This window comes from Morone saxatilis, unplaced genomic scaffold (genome assembly GCF_004916995.1).
Source record: "Morone saxatilis isolate NCDOM2014 unplaced genomic scaffold, NCSU_SB_2.0 Contig10, whole genome shotgun sequence".
Classification (NCBI taxonomy): Eukaryota; Metazoa; Chordata; class Actinopteri; family Moronidae; genus Morone; species Morone saxatilis.
In genome coordinates this window covers 18,557,935-18,559,800 of record NW_023339652.1, presented here as the reverse complement: position 1 = coordinate 18,559,800, position 1,866 = coordinate 18,557,935, and the positions used below count along the sequence as shown (strand labels likewise).

Below are 1,866 nucleotides of genomic sequence, written 5' to 3'. Positions count from 1 at the left end.
TATTCATGGGCTGTGCATACGGTGGATGGAGACTTTAAGGGGTGTCAGAAATATAATTTAATCAAACCATCACATATGTCAATATTTGCTTGTAAATACCCCCAAATGAAGATATTTGAACTCTGAAACATCATTGTGGTACATTAGCAAAGCATTGTATAGAAATATCTAAAGGTGGCATTGGAGGCTTTAATACATTGTTTTATTTCCATTTTTTTAAATTAAACTTAAGCCTATCACTCAGTCTAAAATATGGCAACAGATGATTCAAATAATTTCCGTTTTTAACACTATTTTTAAAATGAATCTATATTAATGTGTTACATTTTACAGCATTTGACACCAAACTGAGGTGGCCGCTGTCACCCCATGACAACCCCCCTAGCTTCGCCCATCAATATCTCCGAAAGTTGAAAATGATTAACTAAATTTATTTATTTATTTGTTGACACTACATATACTTTAAAAGAAGTCCCATGATCCCAAACAGCTTCATGCCATCAACAAGCTTTTGTTATTGTTTTGATGTTAAAGACCCCCCAGAAATTTCCGGTATTTTGTGTTTTCTCTGAGCTCACACACTCAGTCCTCATGAAAGTGTCAAACCCTCTCTGACTTTCATTTGGATGGTTGCTTATCCAGTCATAAATATTTCCAGAATGAAAAGTGTCTCTGCCCCTCTCTTCAGGTGAGCACTGAGACCGGTGAGCATGCTCAGAAGCTGCCAGCCGAGTGGGGGGGCAGCACCCCCAAAAAGATGAAGCATTCGGACACTCCAGAGCAGAGGTGGGTTCCCCTTCTACTTCCAATGTGTTTTGCTTTTTGTTCCTTCACTGTGATGTTGGAGCTGTTGTGTGAGACTGTTTTAAAATGTATCTGTTGAGAGTAGAAAGTTTCTCTGTAGTCACCTTAAATCTGAGTTATATGATTTTGTGACATCACAACTAGTGAGGAGCCAATCGTGGTCCAGTACAGTTTTTGCGATCATTTTCGAAAAAAAACAACAGAAGACAAAAACCTGTTGATATCCAAGTCTTTCATAATGTTTAACAGTAGATGTGTTTCTCCGTTGTAGACTACTCCAGCCTTGCAGACTGTTGACTTTGTGGCAGCAGCAGATATTCACAGCTTAGACTTATTTCAGAGTGAAGGCTGTAGACTGTCTTATATTGATATGGGTTGTTTCTGATTCAGTGTGATTTGAAACCTTTTACTTGTGTGTCCCGCAGTGTGGAGGAATCCACTTCCAGTTGTGTGATCCTCTGAAGGATTTGATGGTGGATCCTGCATGGCCTGTCTGAGAGTTTAACTTCAGACAGACTGTGGTGTTCCAGTTTTGCCAAATCTGTCAACTGATCTGTGCAACTTCTTTATTCCCGTGCCTTGCAACACAAAGTCAAGAGAGGTTTGCATTCTTACTAACAGCAGCTTCAGCTTCTGCTCATCCTGTGCAATATAAACTGTTTATCTGCTGCTTTAAAGACCAAAGATGAGATGAATGTGTAACTTTGAGCAGTATGTGGTTTTTGCTGCTGGTCTCCAGCAAAGATTGATCTACTTACACTGTTTACACCAACACTGTATTCGTCAGCTCACTTCCACCAGTCAGCATTTTCCACTGTGTTTACATGCAGACTTCAGAGAGGAGGAACAGAGAGGAGGCAATAAGATCTACTTGGATAGGCACTAACATAAATTGTACAGCGGGGGACGTGAACCTGTAGTATCCACTTACAGAACAGGAGCATTCACACCTCTTATTCTGTCCAATCAGCTATTTAAAAAAGGAGTGATCACTTTCACTTCTTAACAAGCAATCATATTACATCAACACTGCAGTAGGTAACTTTTATAAAAATATATTTT

General features: G+C 39.4%; 1 protein-coding gene across 1 annotated transcript in view; it reads left to right on the top strand.

Moving 5' to 3' along the window:
* arhgef39 (Rho guanine nucleotide exchange factor (GEF) 39) overlaps positions 1 to 1,860 on the top strand; it is a 64,035-nt gene extending 62,175 nt beyond the window's left edge. Inside the window, exons 12-13 of the mRNA XM_035674632.1 lie at positions 689 to 786; positions 1,230 to 1,860. Coding sequence (XP_035530525.1) covers positions 689 to 786; positions 1,230 to 1,266 — 135 coding nt within the window. The 3' untranslated portion in view covers positions 1,267 to 1,860. The remainder of the gene's footprint in view (positions 1 to 688; positions 787 to 1,229) is intronic.
* Positions 1,861 to 1,866: the final 6 nt, after the last annotated feature.